This window comes from Macrobrachium nipponense, chromosome 1 (assembly GCF_015104395.2).
Source record: "Macrobrachium nipponense isolate FS-2020 chromosome 1, ASM1510439v2, whole genome shotgun sequence".
NCBI lineage: Eukaryota > Metazoa > Arthropoda > Malacostraca > Decapoda > Palaemonidae > Macrobrachium > Macrobrachium nipponense.
In genome coordinates this window covers 144,450,946-144,476,111 of record NC_087200.1, presented here as the reverse complement: position 1 = coordinate 144,476,111, position 25,166 = coordinate 144,450,946, and the positions used below count along the sequence as shown (strand labels likewise).

The 25,166-nt window shown below is 40.0% G+C and overlaps 1 protein-coding gene across 1 annotated transcript in view; it reads right to left on the bottom strand.

The window, feature by feature from the left end:
* Positions 1-3,085: 3,085 nt before the first annotated feature.
* The window catches only part of LOC135219708 (protein argonaute-2-like), a 117,674-nt gene continuing 95,593 nt past the window's right edge, over positions 3,086-25,166 (bottom strand). The window contains exons 14-18 of the mRNA XM_064256695.1: positions 18,950-19,109; positions 12,960-13,192; positions 11,680-11,809; positions 4,632-4,831; positions 3,086-4,458 (exon numbers count right to left, since the gene is read on the bottom strand). Coding sequence (XP_064112765.1) covers positions 4,350-4,458; positions 4,632-4,831; positions 11,680-11,809; positions 12,960-13,192; positions 18,950-19,109 — 832 coding nt within the window. The 3' untranslated portion in view covers positions 3,086-4,349. The remainder of the gene's footprint in view (positions 4,459-4,631; positions 4,832-11,679; positions 11,810-12,959; positions 13,193-18,949; positions 19,110-25,166) is intronic.

The following is a 25,166-nucleotide window of genomic DNA, read 5'->3' as shown; positions in this document are numbered from 1 at the left end:
CCTTGTTTGCAAAAGATTTTGTATTTTGGGGTGGGGATTGAGTACACTTAAATGGCAGGTTCAAAATTCTATAAAAATATGTGAAAACTATTTGTGAACATGCCCTAGATAAACAGATACTCTAATACTCTGAAAGTATGACCACTTGGAAATTAAAATACTGATATGTCAGAAAATCTAGGAAGACAATGACCGCCATATGTATAAGAGAAAACACTATTCATGAAAGTGGAGAGTTAAAATTTTTTGGGGAAAAATAGTGTAATATTTATATGCACTGAGGAGATAGAGAGAGGTTTTGATTTTGTGATGCAAAGTGATAGAAAATACAATAAAATACACCATATCAACTTGTCATGTGTAAGGACATACATCAAACCCAAGTCACAATGAACTAAATACCTAAAAAGTCATATTTGATCTGGGGTTTCATAGCCTATACCAGATTCTGACTTGTCTAGGTTGTAGCAAAATACACACCATAAAAAATGATTCTCACTGTAGGTTACCATTTCAATATTTCAGTCTTTAAGTTAGGGGATTTTTAAAAATTATTTTCAACCATCAAAACTCTCCCCTGTATAAGTTGTCCATCACTGTCCTTACTTTTACTTCTTTTTCTCATAATTTATGCAAAAAGCTGACAAGGTGTGGTAAGTGCAAGTGGTGAGGGAGGTTGAGATTTCAAGCTTACCTCACTAGCTTGTGTTTAAATCCAGCATGGAGGCATTTACTTCCCAGACTGCTTTCCATCTTCATGTTTATGTGATACTGGTTCTGTATTGTTCTTTAATAACTGATATTAGTGATTATTATTTCTTTTTCTATTATTTACTTTTTCGGATTTTTCCTCCAAGTTACGTTAACCTGACACACAAGTATACAGAATCCATTTCTTAAAAGTGAAATAAGTCTCTTTTAGCATAATGTTTGTGATTTGATCCACTACACCAAAATGAATGCTTCCACCAACAGATGACCTACTCAATAACTTCATGGCCATCATGGTTTGAGTGTCCACTCAGGTTTTTAATGTTCTTAAGGACTAGCCTTCAATCTTTAATTTTTTGTTGCAATGCTATTATTTACAGCTAGTTCTTACAAGTAAAAATTTTAACTGACAGCATATTTCTCTAAATCAAACAGTTTTCATCTGAAGCTAACAGACACTTTCGAATTAAAAGCAAACCAAACTAGCCAGCACTTGATGAAGTTAGCCCAATCTATAAAAATCAATTTGAAATCTTTGAGTCAAGAGCATATCACATCAATGAAATTCTTCTTACATAAGAAGAAACTACTTTTAAAACAGTAGATTTCAAATATTCACTCAAATCATCAATTTATGTGATATTCTCAATTTTTACAAAATTATTAAAGTACTGTTCTTGCAGTTTTGTTAGAATGTACAAATGCAAACAATCTTGTGCATCATCCCCATGTTATCTCTGGTCTTTAGACTCCTACACTTCTCAACAAACTGTCTTTGTGAAAACATTAATGGAATATGGGGGAAGAAGAGGAGTCAGGAAACACGCTCAAACTTCACTTTAGGTAGTTCTACTACATCATAGCACTTGTGTTTCACAAGAATTCTCTTTAATGCTAGGTAAATGCTATTCTAGTATTAATGCCTAACTGTCAAACTCAAATTTTAGATAATGAACTATATACTTCTAAAAAGTTATATCTGATTTCTATTACATATCTTTGGTTATACCCCCAAATTACAAATTATTGAACTATGAAAAACCACTATACCCACTTCCCTAAAACAAACTGTCCCGAAAGATGAGGAAAAAATGGCAATATGCAACACCAAAAAGCCCAGTTTTTCAATCTCTACACACTACTACTAATACTACATGACAACTTTAAAATTTGCAATGGCTCCCTTAGAAAAAAAAATCTTTTGAACATGCCTAAGCATAAAAGTAAGTTTAAAGGCTTACAATTAAAAGTGACCTTCACATGAAAACCTTTTCAAGGTTACCTCTGCACCAAGGACTTTGCAAGGAAAAACCAGAAGGAAAAGGAAGATTTAAAACCTTCTTGCCTTTCACGATCAGACAGAATTAGATACAGAAATTTTGGTATATTAGCTTCAAAAAAAATACCAACATGAAGCTCAATTAATCTAAATAGTTCCGTGAGTCAGCATAAATTAGAAATGGCAAATGAGCTGCATTTTCATAGATGATATAAATTTAAAAACCATCCTGTAACTCCAATAGTATTATCAGCAAGCTGGTTTTAACACACACACACACACACACACAGAGAGAGAGAGAGAGAGAGAGAGAGAGAGAGAGAGAGAGAGAGAGAGAGAGAGAGAGAGAGAGAGAGATTGGGTTTAACCCATAACCCACTTAGCCTGGACGAAACCTCACAAAACCACAAATGGAGAGAAGGAATTCTATAGTGACAGAATTGCCTCCCTCAATCTTCTATTCTACAATGAAGTCTTAAGATAAAGTTCAATTTAGCCAATAAAACTTTACAGGTGCTAGTAACCATTAAAAAGAGAAAAGAAAAAAAATCTTGAATATGCTACAACTTTACCAATTATATTTTGAAGTCCTAAGATGGTTAACACATACTCTTCTGTGAATTTTTTTCACACGGGTGAATGACAATTCTTAGTTGAAACATCAACAATAAATTATGGACATCACACAAGTACATGGGACTAAAAACTTCCATGCTCTACAGACCAACGGCATCTTGTGCAGAGACGTGAATCCACAGAGTAACAGCATGCAAATGAATTTGTCTCCCCCCACAGCCCCCACACAATTTTCTACCCATGACTTGATGTTGGCTTGGGAAGACGGTGTTTGCAAATAACTCTGTGGCACAGTAAGTTGCCAAGACCAACGTACTAGAGCTTAGCTGCACCTTCCATGGACAGTTATATCACATTTACATCAGCTAATTCTACTAGCATATGGCATTGGGCAATTGCCCATGGTGTGGAAGGAGAGAGAGAGAGAGAGAGAGAGAGAGAGAGAGAGAGAGCGAGATGAGAGAGACGGACGATGAGAGAGGACGAGCGAGAGAGAAGATTCTTCCCCAAGAGGAGAGAAAATTAATGTGAGTGCATATGCAAACTCACCAGCAAAGAAGAAAAAAAGCATAAAAAGTGTTCAAGACCAGTGAACTTGAACTTCTCTTGACAAGGGAAAAAACAATCAAATCTTTTCATCTCATCTAATAGAGGTATTTAAAAATTTATAGGATTCTTTTTTCTCTACATTCAAGCGAGATTCAAAATCTCCTGTCAAAGACTAGTATTATACACGTGCAACTGGTAAAGGAGGGGTGCAATCCACTTAAGGCCCCGTGGGAGATGGAAAGAGTCAACAGGATGGGAGAGGATAAGGAATGCTTTGTATTATTACATAATTAATTAATGGCACATATATTTACGCAGATATAACTTACAATTTTATGAACTGTAATTAAAATATTTTCAAAACTACAAGAAATAACTTATCCCACTGGACCTAACTGGAGCACTTTCACCACCTCAACAAAAGGTACTAGTAAGTGTTATGGGCTGGAGGCCCACCACAAATAAAAATGGCAGTAAAAAAAATGAGACTACACGTGCCCTTAATATAACTGTACAATACAATAAAACCCATGTCATTGTGGCAATGGATTTCCCGGCTGTATTCACCATTTATCAGAGAGAAGATCCATCTCCCTGGTTAACAGAGCTTCTGACAATCAGAAGATTCCATTTGTGTAGTATTGCTGATAACAGCTATGAACCATGTTATAAAACAGTTTCTTAGGTAATACATTTTCTGTAAATATTCCACTCACGTTTCACTTTAGTTCATTGCGTGGAGAAGCATATGATTATGTAAACCTTGAATCAAGAACCTTTACAAAAATGTATGCTTCAGTAAGCACTCCTAAGATAAAACCTTAGACTATGGCATATGTTCTGTATTTGCTTTCCGTTTCTAGTGTGCAAATCAACACATGAGAAGAGTCATTATGTTGCACTTCTGTTTTTAAGCATCCTTGATATAACTGGTGGTCCTCAGAATCCATTCAACTAATTCCTACCACCATTTAACACAAGTAACTATTACATTCCATGGCCACAAGTTCAGCTTACAAAGGTACTTATTAATGGAAGAAAAAACACCTTTTGCAGGCTAAGAACCGACCGACAACAATTACCACAAGCAACGCGCACTCATATTCCAACTCTGTGCCGTAAAATTTTCTTTACAAACCAACAAACCATTCAAAATATAAATACCATCGACGAGTATACAGTATTTGTAGAAGAGCCTGAACTCCTGTTTTCTAGTATAATAGCATTTAGTCTTTTAAGCAAAGTACATTACACGGTTTGTATCAACGTGCACTGTGACAGCTCGTGCCATTGCTGATGGAGTGCGATCCTCACTGTTGCCAGACTGATGAGATCCCTCGCCACTGTTAAGGAGATAATTGAATAAAATTAATTAAGTATTTGCCTTACTCACTCAGTAGATGGTATGCTTTAACAATAGAAGTGAAAAATAAAATTGGTAAAATATAAGAAAAACTGATACGTTAAACCAAACAAATTAAGCAAATACTGGGCCTGACAATATAAGAGACCTTACCTGTCATGCTCTTTCTCCACAAGATGATAGCGAGCTCTAAATGCTACCAAGTGAGCATAGTATGCTGGAGCTGGGATAGAAACAGACCTCGTACATCTCACATATGTGTGGCACAGCTGGTATGTAAGACATTGCAGTTCATCACTATCAAAATGATTGTCATCCCACAAAACATGGTAATGACTAGGTCGACTTGTTCCCTGTAATCACCAGTAACTTTTAGCAATTGTCCAAATTAATGAACCAAGAGATAAAACTAAGTAATCTAACAACAAGTGATATAATGTTTTACAAATTTGCAATAAGAAATATGAGTAGGACCAAAAAAACTGAATACTTATCAAAATAAGGCCACTAGACACTGGTTGAGTCAACAGTCTTTTCTTCTAACATCTAATCTTTTTCTTTAAACATACATTTTCATGAACTAAAGTCTAATCCAACAATGTAAATCTTATTACAAACTTTGCAGAAAAAAAATCAAAACAATCAAAAACTATTACACACCATAAACCATTTGTGCAAATTCATGGTCTAATAGACCAAAGAACTATGGTTGTTACCTTGTATGCATTACTAAACCCTTGACTAACCTTCCACCACCTACCTAATAATCTGGTCAGCCTGGCAATAAGGCTGCAATATTCTTGAACATGAGAGGAGGAAAACTCATTATTTGATTCATAGGTTTTTAGTTAAAAAATAATAAGTAATAGAACTAAGTTTGTTCTATAACTCACTATAATTTAGGTGGAAGGGTGACATGCTGAATACCCCAGAATTTTCCAAATGCCTGTGGGACCCAAGAGCCGAGGACTTAGTCAGGGATCAAACCTCTGGTAACTTAAAAAAATTAATTGTGCAAGGATAACCCCAGTGTCAGGGTGCTTGCATCTGGTCAGTCTCTCTCCAGGGGGGGGCTCCTCTTACGAGGTTCCCGTCATCTAGCCAACAGGCTAGGTCCTGCCTCACCTCCTTCGTGAGGGACACGGGGAAGAAGGGAGGGTCTCTTGCCTGTGACCAACACTCCTTTAATCACCACTGAAGAGACCGCAGGTGAAGATGCCCGTGAGTGACTAGCTTCTCGAGAGACGACAGGTGGCCGATCACGACTTGCCACTGCTGAGCTGGTTGCTCCTGTAAAGACAGGAACTGTCTTGCTGCCTCCCTGAACCTGCTGATCCGCGAATCTGCGGGGAAGACTCGCCAGGCTACCGTGTCGATCAGCATGCCCAGGTACTTTATCCTCTGGTTGGGTTCAAGTGCTGACTTCTCGTAATTCACTACGATTCCCAGATCGTGGCAGAATTCGAGGAGTCGATCTCTGTCCTGCAGCAACTGCGAGCGGGAACTCGCCAGGACTAAAAAATCGTCGAGATACCTCAAGAGACATATCCCTACCGAGTGGGCCCAAGCTGACACCAGCGTGAACACCTGTGGGGCGGTTAAGAGACCGAAACAAAGTGCCTTGAATTGGTACACCGTCCTGTCAAGGATGAAGCAGAGGTACTTTCTGGAGGATTGATGGATGGGTATCTGGAAATACGCGTCCTTCAGATCCACAGAAAGCATGAAGTCGTCCTCCCTGATGGAATCGAGCACTGAACGTGCTGTTTCCATCGTGAACCGAGTCTGGCGAACGAATCGGTTCAAGGAAGAGAGATCTATCACTGGGTGCCAGCCCCCCCGAGGACATCTCCACTAGGAAGAGGCGGGTGTAGAAGCCCGGCGACTGATCCTGTACGATCTCCACAGCACGTTTGCTCAGCATGGCTTCTACATCCTGCTGAAGTGTCACGTCCTTGGTCGACCCAAGAACGTAGGTTTGCAGATGGACCAGGTTGGAGGTGAGGGGTGGCCGAGACTCGAAGGGTAGTATATATCCCTCCAGAAGGATGTTTACTATCCAGGTCTCCGCACTGTAGCACTGCTATGTTGCCCAATGGCTCGCCGGGCAACCCCCACTTCCGGCAGCAGGTGGGAGGGAACGCCGTCCCTAGCGTTTCCCACCTCTCTTTGACTTTTTCTTCCCAGCTCCCCCTCATGAGAAGGAGGGCTGGTGACGGTCGCTCCTTGAAGAAGTTGAAGGCAGAGTCTTTCCTCTGGCTTCGACGATGTGATCGTCTTGGCTGCAGAGGAAGCACTAACCAAACTCTCGGGCTTGACTGCAGTAGCTCGAGGCTGCCCAGACGCCTTCGAGACTGCTTGGTGTACTAAACGGTCACTGTTGTCAGTGCGCAGTGTTTCCACCGCAGCGTCCACCATCTCTCCTGGGAAGAGAGAGGAGGAACTCAGCACCGATCCGTTGCGAAGCCCCAGAGCCGCCTCACGCCCAGCCGCCCTGGTCACTCGACTGAGAAAAGCGTCTCTACGCCGGAGAACCAGGTTGGCCCACAGGTTAGCCGTCTGGGGGGCCAGGTAGGTGATGGCCCTACCCCCAAGACTGGCACAATCTCATGTAAGCCGGGATCCCTTCCTAAGGAGGTCGCGGTTTTCGACACTGTGAGGGACTACAGGTCGAGCCAAGAGACTGTTTGGATTGCTGCCATTGCGTTAGATTCCAAGGCAAGTGCCTCCTGCTGCGAGAACCAAAGGTTCTCCAACAGGAGCTGCGGTAGACACACCCCCGGAGTTAGCCTGGCTAGCTCTGGGTTAACCTGTTTGGGCGGCAGAGGGTTCTCTGAAGGCACGTAGAAGTGCCTCTGTCGTGGTAGAGGTCGAGGAAGGAGCTTAGCAGACCTACCGGACCGAAGCAAACCCTCCTGTCCGGAGACAAGAGCATCCACTTGGCCTAGTATGCTGTCAGCCAAGGTTGATCGTGGCAGACCCACCGCCGTCCTGGTTTCCTTCTTAGGTCCCCAGAACGCCTCCAAGCCCAAAGTGGGTTCAGTAAGTGGGAGCAGCGATCTTTCTCCGAGGTCGTTGTGCTGACGAATCAGCGCAATTACAGGCAGTCCCCGGGATACAACGGTCTCGGCTTACGAAGTTCCGAGGTTGAGACGCTTTTCAATTATATTCACCAGACATTATTTCCAGGGTTACGACGCACACAACGCTCATCAGGCAGATGAAATATGACAGCAAAAAGGCAAAATAATTAATATTTAAAGGTTTTCTTTTCATGAAAAATGCAATAAGAATGCAGTTTACATTGTTTTCAATGCACCCAAAGCATTAAAAGTAAGGTTTTCTTAGGATTTTTTATGATGTTCCTCTGGATCTCGGGAGTGACTGCATCCTGTGGAGACGTCAAGCCCTTCCAACGAGAATGCCTCCCGAGACACTTTTCCTTACACAGGAGGAACCACGACAGACCCCTCCTGGTCTCCTACCACTCGCGCATACGATCTGGTTGGTCCGAGGACCGTGCCAGGTTTGTAGGGCATTGTGGCGGGATCACGAGGGGCGTGCCCCTCGTGATCGCCTCACTCTTCCCGGTAACGCCCGAGGAAGTTGAAGGGATCAGAGGGGCAGACCCAACGCTCCCCCAGCCTGGTGCGCCGAGGGGACTGCAGGCGATGGCCAACCCTCGGTGGAGATCGGGCTGCAGGCCTGGTCAAGTGGCTGGACCGAGAACAGCGGCGACGGTCCCGAGCGTTAGAAGAGCTGCTGCTGGTCCCCCTCTCCGCCCGGTCCTAGTAGGAGAGGCGGTCAAGGGACCTGCAGAGTCTGCTGTCGCGTTGGAAGCAAGGCCTGTCCTCACAGCGCATCACGCCGCTTGGACCAGCCGAGGCTGGTTCAGACAACCGAGGGGACCGCTTACTCGCCTCAGCCCACGAGCGGTCTGGGACATTCGCGTCAACCCTGGGTACCAGGGCGTCGCCACGAGAGCGATCGCTGGTCGGGCGACCCCCGCCAGTCTTCCGCCCCGTGCCTGGATCCTGGCGCCGAGAGGACTCGGATGCCTGGGTCTTGGCTGTCTAGTCACCCGCAGGTGACCATACACTCGGTGACTCTCGCTAACGAGAGGCTGAGACGGTACCTGGCGCTGAGGCAGAACCTCTGGTGCCCGGTGAGGAGGTGCCGGTGTTAGCCGACACTCCTCTGGTCCCCGTCTTCTTCTTCCTTATGGAAGAAGAGACGGGACCCGTTCCCGAAGGAACAGGAGGACCGACGGAAGTCCCAACCGTCCCACCGGAGTGAGACGGACCCTTAGAAGTCTCGGCACGAGCCTTCTTGGGGGGGGAGGAGGCAACCTTCTTCTTCGGCTGTGGGGCCTTAGAAGTTGAAGGGGAAGCGGTGGCAGGCAACGACGACGAGAAGACGAAGACGACACCTTCCTCCTCTTCCTCTTCCTCTTCGTCAGCTTCCTCAGCACCACCATCAGGTCTTCCATCCAGGACGGAGACGGGGCAGTTACCGAAGCAACAGGGCCCGACTGCACCTGTCCAGAAGGACCTGGGGTGGGAGCAACACCACAGGCAGGAACGACGGTAGCAGGAACTGGTACCAGGGCTGGAGCTGCAGCATACTCAGGAACAGGAGGCGGGGCAGGAACCGGCAGCATCCTCTGCACAGGAGGCAGGTCTAGAGGAGAGCTCGTGGGACATAGGAAGCCTGGGGCTGCAGCAGGAGCGGCAAAAACCCAGGTGGCGGCGTAGCAGCGGGCATCGGAACCTACGGCAGCGGTGCCTGCACAGCGGCTGTCAGGGTCCCTGTGGCTACGTGCTGAGCGTATACCAGGTGTGGCGGAGCAGCATAGCCTGGCGTGGACACCGTCGTGGTGGTCGGCCCGTGCATTACCGGCATGGCCCCTCTCGCCAGGTGACTAAGCAGCCCCTGGACCGTCGGAGTCCCTTGCAGCCCCAGCAAGTACCAGGCCCGTCCGAGACCGTCCCCCGTGGTCAGCAAATTTGAGGAAGGAAAAGTCGGGTAGATTAGGGGAGGGGGGTCTCTCCTCGCCCGGGGAGGGACAGTTCCCAGCCCGAGCGAATGGAGGACCCCGAGTATAACTGGATGTCGGGGTATCTCGCCCCCTCCTTCACGCTCAACTGATCGAGAGAGGAGAGGGAGCGAGAAACCTCCCCCGAAGGGAAAGGAGTCATACGAGGGAGCTGAGATGGAGGGAGAAAAGAGGAAGACGAGTCCGAGTTCAAGGGCATAGCCGGAGAATCCTACGACGACTCCTTGGCCGGCATGTGCAGCTTCTTCCTACCCCCATAGCGCTCCCACTGCTCCTCCGACCAAAAAATACAAGGTATCACGTCTCTGTGTGAGAGCATTCTCACCCTCTACACCGAGTACAAAAATCATGAGGATTAACCTCTACAGATGAGCGGAAGGCCCCACACTTATGGCCCCCAACACCAGGGCACAATCTGCGGTTGATGGGGGGGGCCAGGGGGTTTCTCAGGCTCTTGTTGTTCCATTTCCATAACAAAGTGAATACAAAAGAAGATACGCACTTATTTTACACTTGCAAATACACACAAGTAAAAGAAAAAGCGAAAAAGTCTTCACGTAGTGAAGCAAACCAAGCATACAACAGAAGCGGGCAGAGAGACGAAGAGCAGGACGTCCATCCACTAGTGCGGCTGAAAGCAAAGTGACTCCTCTCCTCGCAGTCGAGCTTACCGCTAACTGCCAGACAAGTAGTTAGCTACCGAACCCCCTTGTTCGAAGCTTACAACCGGTTCAGCTGCCGCTAAGTACCTTCCTATTGTTAAAGGACCGAGGGTTTGTATTACGCATCGGAACAAATAATATGCACCTTTCCCTATAAATTTGCTTTTCCATATAGAAATAAAAAAGGGTAAATGAAAGCAACAAGTGTTAGCTGAAACATCTCTATTTATCAAAGTGTAAACTGATATATCTATCTCAAAAACAAGTCTTTTACTTTGATATAAAAAAATGCAGATCTCTCTCTCTCTCTCATTAAGTAACGTAAATAAAACATAAATGTTAATTATAAAAACTACTTAAAAAATCAATTTATCAAAATGAAAAGCCTCTAGCCCTCTTTTATATAAATAATTTGCCGATAACCTTCTAATAATTTCAGTATATGTAACCTAAATGAAACAAAACAGCAAATAATTTCTCAGTAGTTTATACTTAAGCTATCCATCCCTCTAGTTCTTTCTTATTTACCAATAACACTATTTATTATTGTTATTATTGTATGGTGTTTTTTTGTTGCATGGAACCAGTGGTTATTCAGCAATGGGAAAAACACTATTTGTATCCCTCAAATGGTTTCAATACCCAATGCACCCGATCACCAGAAGCAATGTAAGTCTACTGCTGCAGCACATACATGCAGGAAACAATTGCATAGTGTGAAGACACATATTGAACTCAATGGCCAACTGCAATCACGTCTGGGTGCAGCACCAGACATGTCCAGTAGGGGCTGTTGGCTGTAATGCGATGCTGGACTGAGTGAGTGTGAAAAGGTACATTAGAAATAATAGTCAACTGCTAGCCACATGTAAGTGCGACATTGTGTCACATTTACGTGCGACATAGTGTGAAAGGGCCCTTGGGGGTATTCCACCACTCAGCCATCTCAATCATCATATGAGGGCAGTTTATGGTCGTAGGTGATCTGGTTTTATGGTGCTTGTAAAGCGCTGAAAATCTGTGATTTTCCATAATCCGCAGATTTCTGGTTATCGGCACCGATAATACGACCATGGCGCTAATATATACCTAAAAGACACTACTGACTGGTTATTGGCGCCATATGTGTCAGAAATCGCCAATTTTCACTTATCAATATGTCGGAACGGAACCAAGAGGCTCCCCTTAACTGGGACTACCTGGAATGAACTTGTTAACGAGTCCAACAAAACACCCAGCTCATGCTGAAGGATAATTCTGTAGAAAATGCAATGATTTGTATTTCCACAGGAAAAAATTCAAATACAGTAACTACCTGCTTGCTCTTGATAAGATATTGCACGCTATTTTTGTGCGCTAATAATAAAAATCTGCCTACCTAAACGAATTTGAGAAGCTAATAACTGCCTTCCTAAACTTTCCTAATATTAAAAAACATTTAAGAAAATAGTTAATAAAAGTGCAATCTTATATAAAAGCTTACTTGGATGCCCTGATGAGAACAGAGGTAGAAGTCAAATTCAGTTGGGTGTGTAATACCAACATCCACCGTCGTACCAGCAGGAATATTTCCACTTTTCCCACTCTGTTCTTTTTTGTCAGAGCAGAATAACCTGGAAATCAAAACAATTAATATTTACATAAAAAAAAATGGCCAGTATTAATTAATAAATACAAAATTCAGTATCACATTTTGAGCTTGAAATCTGGGCAACTGTAAGTGATGTAATCCCCATTCAGAAATTTTGATACCCAAAGTTTTTCTCATAATTGTTTACCTAACATAGCCATCAAGTTTTACTGAATTTTCAAACAAAGACCATTAGCCTAACATTAATCTTACAGTCTGCATTACACAACTTCCTTAATACCAATATTACTAAACAACATAAGATGTAATATTTATGGCCATGTCATATCAATCGGTTTGAATAATTGAAGGGTGTACGAAAGTAACACTTACACATTGATCACACACAAATGTGCATACATGAGATTGCACACTGGTTTGAACATGGGTGTAGACTGTTGTAAATTTATTCTCAGCTTTTCACTGTCTGATTCAGTGCAAATATTCAAGGTCAATGATACAATTCATAGTGTCTAACATGAGCAACTGCCAATATTTTATCCCTAAAAAGCAATAACTTCCCTGCATAAAAAGGGAAGACATGCAAATGCACAAGGTGTAAGAAAAAAAAACCTACAAAATTCTCCCTACCTTACACAAGAAGTTGAAAATGACTATTAACAAACCCTTGTGGGGCCTCTTTCACAAGACATTCATAAACTTTACCAAGTTATACATATTTTTTATAATATATAATTTTATTTTACTTTGTAAAATTTTAACTACAGCTCACACAATATCATAAAAGATAAGAACTAAAACCAATAACAAATTCTGAGTATATTTGTTGTAAAATATTTACATAAATTTTCTGAGATCAAAGCTGCATTAACTTTTTTTGAATTATAAAAAGCCAACAGCAACCCCTGGGTATATTTATGAGCAAATATATAAAATGACATCACAACTTACTCATGAGACCTAGAATAAGTGAACCTTATAAGACAGTATAAAAGTTGTCATTAATAAATTCATGGGCAACTGAAGTATTGGAACCTCTTTCCCACTGATTTCTCCAAATGCCATGTAATACTGATGATCACCAGGAGGTAATCCACCTATCACTCAAAAGCCTGTTATTGTTACTCATGAGGGTGTTCGTCCATTATGAGTTAAGAAAGGCTCATACATACCTAGTGTGATGGCGCTTTTGAACGGCTATGTAAGTAATTCCTGGCTTATAATCAGCTTCCAATTTGATGCAAGCTTCTCTCATGGCTGTTAGCTCATGCTGCAACACTGTTTGGAACTGGCCTTCGCTAACACCATCACGGTAAAGGATGATTCGGTTAGGTTTGAATCGGGTAGACTTGTAGAACTGTATAAGGAGCTCTTTAACCATTGATGATAATTCTTGGATAACTTCCTGTTAATGAAAAAAAAAACCATAATTTTCTTTAAAACCATGACATCAAACAGTTTATTTCTGTTAGGAAATTAGCAATGATGAGGAATGAGTTTATACAAATAATCTTTCACTCTCTAATTCAATTAACACAACTTTCATGAAAGTATAGGATCCTACATCTTAATTTCTTATATATTTCCTAACATATAATACAAAAGCTTTAAAGATATAAACTAGAAGAAATTCCAAACACTTAAACAAGAAATTACTTGTTAAACCCCAATTTGTAAGGAGCAATTTTGATGTGCCACCATTTAAATAAGTTAAAATAAATTTTCTAAATGCCACATTTTTTCACTTTATGGTAATTTCCTTGGTCCTATTTACTTGTGTAACCACATTTCAAAATTTGGTTCTAGTGTAGTAATTTCTTGCTTAGCTTGTGTGTAGGTAATGACTGCATACCTTACTTCATTTTCTATTTCTTGTATACACAAACATGATCTACTCTACCTTTAGTAAATAACAATCTTCTCTTAGAATAAAGACAGATTGGATATCTAAAAGTTTTTTCATTTTACCTTCAAATCTCATACATCAGTTAGTACCAACCTTATTCAAAGTAAATAAACAGTACGACATATATTACACTCTAAATACCAGTTAAATATATAAAAAGATAATTCTACTAGTTTCAATGGCATTACAGGCAATAGCACAAAAGCACACCTACAATAACTCTCTCACTCAATTTCCACAAATCAGTAACACTTTACGTAAAACAACCTTTTCTAATTAAAAATGAGCTAGCACCCAAACAACACATCTGAGGATGCAACTGAACACTTTTGTACTCTTCAAAAACAACCATACTTCCATTCATCTAGCAATTCCTATGCTGCATTAAGAAATTCTACACTGATGCAGTGCATATAAAGTTTTGAAACTAACTCAACATGGCACTACACACGTGAATGAGGGATACACAGGGGGAGGAAGGGAAGCAAGTGCCTGTCTTTTGGATTTGCCACAATAAAATATATTTCTGAGATTTTCCTTAACATTCTTTACCATCTGATTTTAAAGCTATAAAAAAAATCATCACCAACATCCAAATACTCTGCAAGTTGAAGGAAAGGAAGTGGAGGAAAATCTTCAAGAATTAAAAATCATGGCAATGTTACCTATGGCTCAAAAAAGGAAAAATACTTGCGTCGTGTGCCGTCCTCGCGAAAGTCAGTTGTCTGGGTCGCGAGCTGTCACCGGCACTTTGGCCTTGTGTTGTTGATCCATTCTGTCAATGGCAAATTTAACTCATTGGTTTTCACTTGCAATTACATTTTCTCTCTTGTTATAATCAATGATTTTGCACTTAGCAACATGTTACAGTAACAGAAGAAAATGATTGCCATGACTGAACAACACAGAAGGCTCATGGGTATGCAGTTAAAATAGCTTGTTTGAAAACTCAAAAATCAAAATTTCACGTGGATACAAAATACCCATAACTATACAAAAAAGATATTTTGAATAAAGGTTGCACAAGATCTGTTGTTTAATTTCTAACATATTACAAGGACTGGTGTGTGTTTTCTACAGAAAAAGGAACTAACAGCTCTAAAGGAAAAACTTATAATTTTCCCTTATTACAATGAGTGAAAATACAAAATATTTTTCCATCCCCATATTTACAAAAGGATGTGTTGATTTGAGTCTATCGATGCTTCGGTTCTCAAAATAAAATCTATTAAAAGCATTTAAACATTTATATTACTAAAACTCAACATGGCCAAACTTACACTGCAGAGAATTTTGGTGACAACAGCGCCTACAGAACAATGCCATATAACAATAACAGTAATAATGACATAAGTGATAATTATATTATTTCCAACACAAGACTTTGTAGCAATCAGTGCTAACAACCAAAGTACATGTAGCACTGCACCAAGAAATTCAGTCTTCAAATAAATGTGGCATATCCAGAAAGACAGACACAAGTCAACCCACCTTCAGTTGATCTTTAAAAATCAAAAATTCTTTCAAATGAGATTTAATGCAATTATTGAAACAAGATATTTTACAAATACTTGGTCACTAATAAGACAAAATCAAGAGATTTCTAGAGCTAAATAAATTACTAAAATATTCCTAGTGTAACTTGACTGTGACAAAAGAAGCAAAAATAAGGTGTCTACTGTTACTGTTTCACTAACAATGCTATTCCAATACTGTTAAATTTCAACTAATCACCTATGCTAAGCAATGTTTGAAATTTAAAGCACAGGAAAAACAAAATTTGTTAACTGGGCATGCACTGCAACTTTTCTCTTTTACTATTATGTAAGAATATACTTCAGCATTTCTTTTTATTCCAACCAACAGTGGCGGAAAATATATTCACGCAGCTTTTATGCTGTCCATCTGGGTAAATTCGTAAACCAACATTGGGGCATCAATTTTCCATAAAATACTATACCAATATTAAAATAAGGTAGAGTAACTTCTACTTTCTTGTACAAATTTCATGTAATTTCTACTTTCTTGTACAAATTCCACTGATTCAAGCATCCAAGAAATTTGACAGAAGACAGAAAAATTCTATACAGTAATTTCAGGTCTGAGATAATGAATGTTATGACTTTCACATATCAACTTCAATAACTCGCCTTAAATATTTTAACTGCCATAAAATTCCTCCCATTTACAACATTAAATATGTCTTATCCTTAAAAACATCTGTATGTAATATTTTCATTATAAACTCATTTTTATGTAACATTTTCATCACAAAATCATCTGAAAACTAAGTTTACTTTGAAATAGGTTGACTGTATATTTTAAAACAAAAGAGAGAGTACTTTTTGACTGCTAAGAGTACTGAGCAGACTGCAATCTCAATTTCCATACGTAATTTACTGTCTGAAGGGTTTTGATCTCTTTGAAGTGACCACCAACTACATTTTTCTAGTATAATGTTTACATACAAGTGCTGGAATGTCTACATTCTTGATTCCAGCAAACAGATATTTTACTTGGGTTCCCTACTCTAGTACTCTCTGTCAATGAGATGAATTGTTTGTACTTATTTTTCAAATCTCCAAGTTTATTAAAGAATGTTGACCATTTTTTGCTATTTTATGAGCCCTACAAGTGTGTCACCACCTGCCTTCTTTTGAATTTTATATGATCTAACTCCTGTCTCAACTCATTCAAATTCTATGAACTAACCATAATCTTCACTCTACTCATCTCTACAAGCTGATCACCACATACTTGTCTAATCCATGTACGTTTGTCATGACCTGTTAACTATTGACTTCTTATTGCTGACCACAGTTTATACTCTTCTGATTTCTTTAAGCTGACCACTATATGGCACTTTAACCATCATACACATAAATTCCAGTAGAATGCTGTTCCTTTAACAGCATATATTAAAGTCTTGTGAATAATATAAATTTCCTTTTCCAAGCAAATTTTTAGTAAACTGATCCACAATTAAAACAAAATTACTTTATATCAAAGTGAACCACTTTCAAGAACTATATTTTACCATAAATCCATTTCTGACAATTTATTTTTAGTAAACAGTTTATATGTTCATTATCAACAACACTGAAATACTTCATACATATTATAATACACTTCCTTTAAGAATTTCAAACAAGCCACATTGCATTTCAATAAGAATAATCATACAACCAAAAGGGAGAATGTAGAATATACTGACAATTTATAAAAAATATATATTTTTTGAATATACATGCTGGATAATTCGGACAAGTGTACTTCCCTTAAGTTCGGTGCTAAAATTGAAAAATGTAACAAAACCTTATCCAGTGTCACCAGTTTCTACAATTTTCTAACACAATAAAATACAAATTTTTATAATAAAAGACATGTTCATTCAGTACAAGTCCATTAACCATAAGCTGCCTCATTTATGTGGACAGTATATGTATACCCAATCACACCAACTCATACTGCTCTGGACAGAGGCTTATACTATGCATGGCCAGATCCGCTAGGACAAATTTTTCTCTCCTAACTTTTCATGTGCTATAAAAATCAAGCAGCAGAGTGCAGGGATGGGAATAGGCAATCACTCTATGATTAGAGGTTGTGTGCAAAAACCATGGTTTGTTTCATCACAACCCCATAGATAGATCATTATATGCCTAAACAGCAATGTAGGGAGGGAAAAACAAGCAAATGCAGACAAAACATCATAAAGAGTATTTGAGAGAGGACCAGAAGAGGTGCAGGTGGATATATAAAAAGTTGGAGGATACAAAATAGCTAGGAGTGAAGGGTATGAAAGGCTAAGACAAAAAGAGAGAGAGAGAGGAGAAGAGAGGAGATAGAGAGAGAGAGAGGAGAGAGAGAAGAGAGAGACGAGGAGGGAATGAGGGAGGGGGGGGGGAGGGAGGGAGGGAGAAGGGGATGGGGAGGGAGGAGAGGGAGAGAGGAAATTTCTGGGGAAGGAGGAGGGAGAAGGAGGAGAGAGGGTGGGGGGAGTGGGGGAGAGAGGGGGGGGACGGGGGGGGGGGGGCGGAGGGGGAAGGGGAGGGGGGGGGTGGGGTGGGGGGGGAGTGGGAGGAGAGGGGAGGGCGAGAGAGAGGAGATTGAGAGAGAGAGAGAGAGAGAGAGAGAACTGGAAAAGTCCAGAGACATCAGCCAACATACTTGGAGTGTAGCACTCAAAAGAACTTTTCTTGGCAAAGAGAAACTACTGATCCAGGGGCCAATTACATCATGCGCTACTCCTAGATGAACTGAAGAAAAACTATAATAAAATGGGCGTTGAAGTAAGTTCTATTTATCATGCAACCCCACAGAAGCTAAAACCAACCCAGGCTGATCCTGAAATGAGTGCTGAGGCACAGCAGGTCACTGGGCAATCAGGTAACAACACTGAAGCCCTTGCATATCATCATTCACTGGCACAAAATCACTATAAACTCAAATCACTAATATAGTAAAGATAACAATACATATTCTGCAAAATCTAAAAGCAAGAAGTTATGAAAAAATATAAAGAAACCTCAAAACAACTGATGAGACAAAGCTATTCAGAATTAACTCCCAGCCCAACCAAAATGCAACAAGTACACAATTTACACACCTGTTCCCAGCTGCACTTTTTGTCAATTCGGCTCACCCCCCCCCACACATCAACAAATCACAAACGAGAGCACTCACAGCCTTCGGCCACCAACGCTGACTCATCACTGCCTTCACCCTACTGTTTTCCTAACTCCCGTCTTCTGTACGTCTTATGACGTCACAACAACCACCACTGTGCCATTTCACATCCAATAAAATTAATAGCATACTTTTCTACATTTCTTAAATGTATAATGCCTATACCTACTTCACTAACCCAAAAAAGTAGAACAAAATAATGATTAAATTTACAAAACTGACAGATAATGAAAGGCAATGGAAAATTAAGTGAATACTCAACAGTAATAACATACAGGAAAGGTGACAACACTGGCTCTCAACTACATACACTTTGTCTCCTAACTACACACAATAAAAAAATTTAATTCATCACAAATCCAAAGACATGAAGACAAGCATCATGAAGTTGGTGCAACTGAGTATATACTGTCCATGGAATTAACATATAATTAACAGGGTTGTGATGAAACAAACATGTCAAAAAAGGCTTTGCAAACTCTGACCATGTAGTCCTAGGTTGACTCAACTTACCATGAATTCCTTCTTTACATCATTTACTGCAACACAATCCATGCACTAACTCACCTGCCTATGTTGTTGGACACGTACAGTAGCAGCATAACGGGACGGATGAGCATCCATTGAACCTACTACAGCAGCAATTGACGGTTTCTTATTATCCCCCGCTGGAGGATGAGTGACATCAGCTCCCAGGAAAATGACTGGTTCATTAAATACTTTGGGCCTGTATAAAATGAAAATAAAAGTACCCTTGCATAAAATATTTCACAGATCTGATAAAATTTCTACTACAACTTTTAAAGCCAACCTCTGGTATTCACCGAAGTATTTAAAGTTTTATAAAAAAAAATGCATTTAATCATTAAAATATGAAAACTCTAATTAGTGAATATTTCTCATTGAAAAATACCAAGAATAGCAGATTTTATTAGTGGATATGGAACCGCGAATAGGCGGGGGACTTCATGTATGTATTAAAATAATATACAACCCACAAATAATAAATGTATCATCATACATATGCAGTAAAATTTAAAATTTTGGCACTTGTATAGCATTCTTCAGGGGGTTGATTTTACCAACAGATATAAAAAAGAGAGAGAGAGAGAGAGAGAGAGAGAGAGAGAGAGAGAGAGAGAGAGAGAGAGAGAGAGAGAGAGAGAGAGAGAGAGAGAGAGAGAGAGAGAAATTGTCCCATATTTTATGACATGCCAATCCCTAGTAGATAACAGTGGATTATTTGTTATTATCCCACTAAAACTGACCTTTTTCTACGATACAGCTGGTCAAATTCATCTGATAAACTAATACATCTCTGTATGTTCAAGAAATAGGCTCCAAAATTTACAATATAATCAAATAAACAGAAATGCAACTTCAAACTACTATATTTCAACAAACATTCACACCTACATCCTCATAAAATCTTGCAAATTCCTCCCAAAAGTTGTGTATGATATTGTAGAATGTAATTTTTATGTTCAGATTCCCATATTTAAAGATAATATGTTTAAATATGTATAAGAGAGAGAGAGAGAGACCTTACAGACCTTGTTTGGGTTGCCCCAGGTCCCTCAGTGTGAGGCACCTCTAATGTCTACCAGAGTTGCTAGCACATCTTCCGGTATATTTTGCATCTTCCGGTATATTTTGCATCTTCCAATCTTGGATGGTGTGGGATGCAGCTTAGATATTCGTTGAGCTTATTCTTAAACACATCTACGCTCACTCCTGATATATTCCTCAGATAAGCTGGCAATGCATTGAATAGATGCTGCATTATCGATGCTGGTGCGTAGTGGACTAATGTCCAGTGTGGTTTCCTTATTTTTCCTGGTAGAGTTTTGGGCACTTTTAATCTACCTCGGCTTGCTCTTTCTGATATTTTTATCTCCATGATGTTTTCAGCTATTCCTTCTATCTGTTTCCATGCCTGAATTATCATGTAGCGTTCTCTTCTCCTTTCTAGACCATATAATTTTAAGGATTGTAGTCTTTCCCAGTAGTCAAGATCCTTAACTTCTTCTATTCTAGCTGTCAAGGACCTTTGTACACTCTATTTTTGCAATATCCTTTTGATAGTGTGGGTACCATATCATATTGCAATATTCAAGTGGACTACGAACATATGTTTTATAATGCATAATCATGTGTTCAGCTTTTCTTGTTTTGAAGTGCCGTAACAACATTCCCATTTTTGCTTTACATTTTTCTAATAGAGATGCTATTTGATCATTGCATAACATGTTCCTATTCATCACCACACCAAGGTCTTTAACTGCTTCCTTATTTGTGATTGTCTCATTATTAGGTCCCCTATATGCATGCGTATAGCTTTCCTTCTCGGTCTCCATAATTTATTGATTCAAATTTATCAGAGTTAAATACCATCCTATTTACCTTTGCCCAATCATATACTTTGTTAAAAGTCTCTTTGTAGCGCGTTCCTATCTTTATCACAAGTAATTTCTCTACTTTTTCCTGTGTCATCGGCGAAACTACTCACTACCGAGTCCTTAACATTACTGTCTATGTCTGCAAATATAATAACAAACAGTAATACAGCTAACACCGCACCTTGTGGCACACGAGATATTACCTTAGCTTCATCCGATTTCTCATCGTTTGCAATAACTATCTGTTTTCTGTTGTGTAAAAATCATTTTAACCATCTTCCTACTTTATCCACTATATTATGTTTTCTAATTTTCTTCGCTAATATATTATGATCTACCTTGTAAAAAGCTTTTGCGAAGTCTAGATAAACCACATCTGTTTCACTTCCACTTTTCATATTTTTGTATATGTTCTCACGGTGGACTAACAGATGGGTTTGTGTACTTTTTCCGGGTACGAAAGCATGTTGTCCAATATTAAACAAATTATTTTTTATTAAATGTTTCATATTTTTCTTCATTGCCCTTTCATACACTTTCATAATATGTGATGTTAGACTCACAGGACTATAATTACTTGCCTCTAGTTCTTGATCCACTTTTGAAAGTAGGGGTAATATATGCTAATTTGTGGTCATCATAAATCTTGCCTGTATCTACACTTTGTCTTGATAATATTGCAAGTGGCTTTGCGATAGAATGAACTACTTTCTTTAACAAAATAGCAGGGACACCATCAGGCCCTGCTGCAGCTCCATTTTTAATTTCATTAATAGCCTGCATAATATCAGCTTCATTAATTTCTATATCCAATAAATATTACTTCTATATCATTATCTTCATTATCAATTCTAGGGGTGAATTCTCTTTTATATCGTTCTGTCAATATGTTGCATATTTCCTTTTTTCCATTCGTTAACCTCCCTTCAATTCCTAGAGGGCCTATTTCTATTCTTCTTTTATTCATCTTTTTTGCATAAAAGTACAATAGTTTGGGGTTTTGCTTGATATTTACAAGGTTTTTTTTTCCAAGTCCCGTTTTTCATTTTCTTTAGATTGTATAATCTTTTGTTCTGCATTTTCTATCTTACTTTTTAGTTCGATCACTTTCCATGCATTTTTCTTTTCTTTTGCAAACTTTTTTCCACTTTCTGATTTTCTGGAACAAGATCCTTCTATCTCTTGGTATGCATGTCTGATGTTTACTTTTCTTCTTGGGTATATATCTATCCACTATTTTCTCTAATATCTTATTTAATATCTCCGTATTTACCTTTATATCATCACTTACGAAAATGTTATCCCAATCTTTGTTTAATTCTTCATTTATTTCTGACCATTTTATATCTTTACTGTAGAATTTGTATTTTCCATATCTTTCCCACTTTCTCATTTCTTGCTTATCTCTGTTTTCACTTGCTTTGGAATGGGACTGTTAATTCTACAACATTATGGTCTGAAATACTTGCATTATAAACTATTATTTCTTCAACATAACTCACCTCGTTCACAAATACTAGGTCTAAAGTATTTTCCTTTCTTGTTGGCAGGTGATTTATTTGTTGAATGTTGCATTCTAGTAGCATATCTAATAGCTTTTTGAATTGCCTCTTCTGCACTACTATTAATCTCTTTTTTATATGTATAAATACAACCACAATCTCCTATTCATTCTTTCCAGTCTACGAAAGGAAAGTTAAAGTCTCCGGATAGGAGAATAGTCCAGTCCTTGTGCTTTCTACATACATCATCCAATTTTTCTATTATCATGTCAAACTCTTTAGTATTAGGGGGTCTATATAATACTATGCTCATTAATTTTTCAGATTCAGATTCTACCGCTATTAGTTCACATTCTGAGTTACTATATTTCTCATATATTTTTCCTTGTTTTTTGTCTTTCGTATATATTGCAGTTCCCCCTTGATTCCTATTATTTTCTATCCGATCTATAAGTTTGGAACCCTTTTATTTGATCATCATTCCCAGTCTCTTGGGAATACCAGGTTTCACTTATATTCATTATACAGTGGTACCCCGAGATACAAAATTAATCCGTTCCGAGGCGGCTTTCGTATCATGAGGTTTTCGTATCTTGGACCGCATTTTACATGTAAAATGGCTAATCCGTTCCAAGCCCTCCAAAAACACCCCAGTAAATTTCATAATAAAGCTAAATTGACCTATAAAGAATGAAATACTACAACAATTTGGACCATTCAATACCTAAATTAATAACGTACTGCTAATTACCTGTAAATAAAGTGTATAAGTGTACATGGTATACAAGAAATACTGTACATATGTAGTAAAAATGGGGAAGCTTACCTTTCGAGTGAGGCTATCTCCGAAAGTGGTGACAGAGGAGGAGGACAAACGGCAGGTACGTATGTACGTACGTTTAACTTTACGAAACAAAAAAATGTAAGGAAAACTAAACTAAAATTTACGAAACACATTAACAAAACTGTAACACTTAACTTTACAAAAAACTAAAATTTTAAAAAAAATATATTTTTTTTTAATTTTTTTTTTTTACTTTTTTATACTTTATGTAAATTTCAACTTCATCACCACTTTCGACTTTCGGTTTTTTAGTATTGCTTGGTTCTTCCTTTCTACTTACTCTTTAAAAAATAACTATCCAAGGAAGAATGCTTCTGCTTACTTTTCACAATGTTCCTGAAACGACTCAGGCAAATGTCATCGAACTGCGCAAGCATACGACTTATGTGAGCCTTTTCGGGGTGTCTTTTTTCCACAAACGATTGCACTTTATGAAAAGCGGCTAGAACATCCTTAATTTCTGCCGTTGTCATAGGGTTACTCTCCTCCTCCTCGCCGCTGCTAGAGAACTCCTCTTGAACAACGTTATGTTGCATGGCCTCCAACTCCTTCAGGTCATCCGTCGTAAACTCCTCTTGGTGCTCCTCGAGAAGGTCGTTGATGTCGTCCTCGTCGACGACCAGCCCCATGGACTTGCTGAGTGCAACGATCTCATCAAGATCTGGTTCCAAAACAGTTTCAGGATCGTCAACTGTTTCTGAATCTGCAGCACCAGCTTTGCCCAAGTCGAATCCCTCGAAGTCTCGGGCGGATACGGCACCAGGCCAGTTTCCTCCATGAGGAATTCAAGGTTCGCCTCGAAACCTCCTGCCAAGCTTGGTCGATGAGTCGGATGCATATGACGATGTCAAAATGCTCCTTCCAAAATTCACGCAAGGTGAGGTTTGTGGTATCGGTGATGTGGAACAACCCTTGAAAAGATGTTTCGTATACAGCTTCTTAAAGTTCGATATCACTTGCTGGTCCATGTGCTGGAGGAGAGGGGTGGTGTTAGGTGGAAAATAAAGAATCTTGATGAAGGAATACTCCGCTAAGATATCTTCCTCGAGGCCAGGAGGGTGGGGAGGGGCATTGTCCAACACCAGCAGACATTTCAGAGGGAGGCGCTTCTCTTCCAAGAATTTCTTCACTGTCGGGCCGAAACACAGATTTGCCCACTCCGTGAACAAAAGCCGTGTTACCGAGGCTTTCGCATTAGCCCTCCACATCACTGGAAGCTTCTCCTTAAGCACTTTGTGGGCCTTGAAGGCTCGAGGAGTCTCGGAATGATACACCAGTAGGGACTTCACCTTGCACTCCCCACTGGCGTTTGAACAAAGTGTGAGCGTAAGCCTGTCTTTCATAGGCTTATGCCCGGGTAGCTTCTTCTCTTCCTCCGTGATGTACGTCCGACGAGGCATTTTTTTCCAAAAAAGGCCAGTCTCATCACAGTTGAAGACTCGCTGAGAACTGTAGCCTTCCTTGGTCATCATCTCGTCGAACGTCTTTTTAAAGGCTTCAGCCGCTTTCGTGTCCGAGCTGGCAGCCTCCCCATGCCGCACCACCAAATGGATACCAGTCTGTTTACGGAATTTTTCGAACCACCCATGCGAAGCCTTGAACTCTGGGGTTGGCGTTGATGTCCCTTCTCCTCTGTCGTCTTCTGCCTGGGCAATCAAATCGTCGAAAATAACGCTGGCCTTGTGGGAGATTGCCGTCTCCGTTATCGTATCGCCAGCGATTTCCTTCTCTTTTATCCAGACAAGAAGCAGCCGTTCCATCTCGTCGTGCATGTGGGTCCTCTTGCTGGACAAAATAGTGATGTCCTTGGAAGGTGTAGCTGCTTTGATAACATCCTTCTGCTTAAGGATGGTGCCTATTGTCGACGGATTTCGGCCATATTCCTTGGCGATCACACTCAATCGCATACTAGCTTCATACTTCTTGATAATCTCCATCTTTGTCTCCAAAGAGAGCATTCGCTCCTTTCCGTGAATTTCAACTTTCTTGGGACCCATGACTACGTTATACTGTACGTAATTTACGTATAAGTAAAGTTT